General features: G+C 34.5%; 1 protein-coding gene across 1 annotated transcript; it reads right to left on the bottom strand.

The window, feature by feature from the left end:
* Positions 1-1,199: 1,199 nt before the first annotated feature.
* On the bottom strand, positions 1,200-2,195 carry LOC109675864 (olfactory receptor 10AG1-like). The gene has a single exon (XM_074056841.1). It carries the CDS (start codon positions 2,193-2,195, stop codon positions 1,200-1,202), a length of 996 nt encoding a protein of 331 aa, XP_073912942.1.
* Positions 2,196-2,434: the final 239 nt, after the last annotated feature.

Here is a 2,434-nt window from a genome sequence, read left to right as displayed (position 1 = left end):
TTTGTCTGTTTCAGTATCCCAATGAAATGACTTCTTTTTAATATCATCTGTTGATTGGGTGCCTAAGTGACATAAATTATTCATAGATGCTCATTATGACATCACATCCCACAGTCAGTTGATAAGGCATTTTGGTTTCCACCTCTATGCTGTTCATATTAATTGATGGGTATTACATATTAATTTCAAAGAATATGTCCCCAAATAAATTGCCTACATTTGAAAAACTAAAGTTAAATGAAAAGTTAGTCAGCTTTTCATTGCTGTGATAAAATGTTGAGAGAAACAATTTGAAGGGAAGAAGGTTTTATTTTTGGTCACTGTTTTAGTTTTTGGACTGTGCTGAATCAAAACATCTTATCAGCAGGAATACATGGTAGAAGAGGTTGCTCACCTCGCCGGGGTCAGGAAGCAAAATTAACAAACAAATAAAAAGTAAATAAATAAATAGGGAATGCAGGTGCAGTCCCAATATCACCTTCAAGGACATGCTCAGAATGACCTAGGTACTCCAACTATATCTCCCACTTAAAACCTGCACCACCTCCCAAAAGTAAGTCAGGATCTTGACCAAAACTTTACCATATGACTTTTGGGAGACTTTTCAAATTTAAAGCATAAGAATTAGTGAAAGTAAATGACAAAGTAGATATACAAAAATGAAGTGAAAATGTATAGATTTCAGGTGATCCTGAAATAACTTTGAAAACTTTCCTTCAAGTTTAAGCTCATGCTTTTGATTTTACAAATATGAACAAATATAGGAAAAGATGATTTGGCTCATTTAAGAAAAGTAAAATTATTGAAAGTGAATTAATTTGGGGACTACTATTACTGAAATTGTAGAATCAGAAAAGAATATCGACAAATGCAAGTAAGGTAATTTAGGTAGGTAAGTTTATTAAATTAAAACAACCAGGGATAACACTTGGAATTTTGTCCATATATTTATAGGAAAAATGTGAAATTTTATTTATGGGAAAATTAATTTATTTATTTATGGGAAAAAATTTTTCTTTAGGCATGGATTACAGAAGATAGATGAGTTTCTCAAATATATAATCATGCAGAGTAATTTGAGGCTAATGTTCAAATATAAAAGATACATCACAAGTTGGATTTTACTACATTCTCAAAGTAAAAATGTAGAAATTTAAAAAGTTTCCCTGATATCTCTATGAAAAAAAGATAGAAAAATTTCAAGTAAACCTATGTCTCATTGTTTTAAGTAATAATTTTCTCACTGCAGCAATCACTTCCTTGTTCCTAAGACTGTATATGATTGGATTGAACATAGGAGTCACGATGGTGTAGAAAAGAGACAGTAATCTGTCCATTGCAGCAGAATGATCTGATTTTGGCCTTAAATAGGTAAGGGATGCAGATCCATAAAATAAAACCACAGCCAGCAGGTGGGAAGAACATGTGGAGAATGCTTTAGCACGTCCTGTGACTGTTGGCAACCTCAGAATGGTGGAAATGATTTTTCTGTATGAGGCAAGTATCAGCATAAAGGGAACTGCTGCAACAAACGTAACTACTATATACACAGACAGCTCATGCTTGGAAGTATCCCCACAGGCTAGCTTGATAATGGGAGGTATGTCACAGAAGAAGTGGCTAATTTGATTACAATTACAAAAATGCAGAGAGAATATTTGACATGTTTGTCCTATCTGGACTGGGATTCCACTGAGCCAGGATCCAGCTATAAGCCGGATGCATTTCTTTGGGTTCATGATGAGAGGATAGAGCAGAGGGTTACAGATGGCCATGTAGCGGTCATAGGCCATCACAGCCAGGAGTAAACATTCAGTTGTTCCTAGTATGAGAAAGAAACACAGTTGGGTGGCACAGTCCAGAAGAGATATGCTTCTATTCTGAGTCCAAATACTGAACAGAATCCTGGGGAGAGTGACAGATACATAACAGATTTCCAGGGAAGAAAAATTTGCCAGAAAAAAATACATGGGTTTCTGCAGTGCAGGATCAGCTCTTGTTATTATGATTATGAGGCTGTTTCCAAATAGGATAATTATGTAAATGATGGAGAACACCACAAAGAGGAATCCTTGGAGGTTTGGAAGGTCAGAGAATCCCAGCAGGACAAATTGCTTCACTGTGGAATCATTGTCTTCTGTATTTATCTCTTCATGGTTCATCTGTGAGACAGATTTGATAGGACACATTGTCATTTCATGGAACTCAGTATTTGTTTTCCTCTGTATAATCCAAGGAAGTCACACATTCTTATTTTTTTCATTTCCTATAAGAATAAATACTATGTCTTCCAGGTACTTTGCTTTAAAGTTACACTTAAGTGTATTTTCATTGTTCATAAGTATCAATATGAAAAAGTTTAGTCTTTGTATCGTTCCAAGAGGTACTATATAATTGTTTATAATAACCATATTAAAGTTTGCTATTTATTTGA

Source organism: Castor canadensis, chromosome 1, assembly GCF_047511655.1.
Source record: "Castor canadensis chromosome 1, mCasCan1.hap1v2, whole genome shotgun sequence".
In the NCBI taxonomy this organism is placed as follows: Eukaryota; Metazoa; Chordata; class Mammalia; order Rodentia; family Castoridae; genus Castor; species Castor canadensis.
Note: the sequence above shows the minus strand (reverse complement) of the source record. Positions and strands in the feature narration are given on the sequence as shown.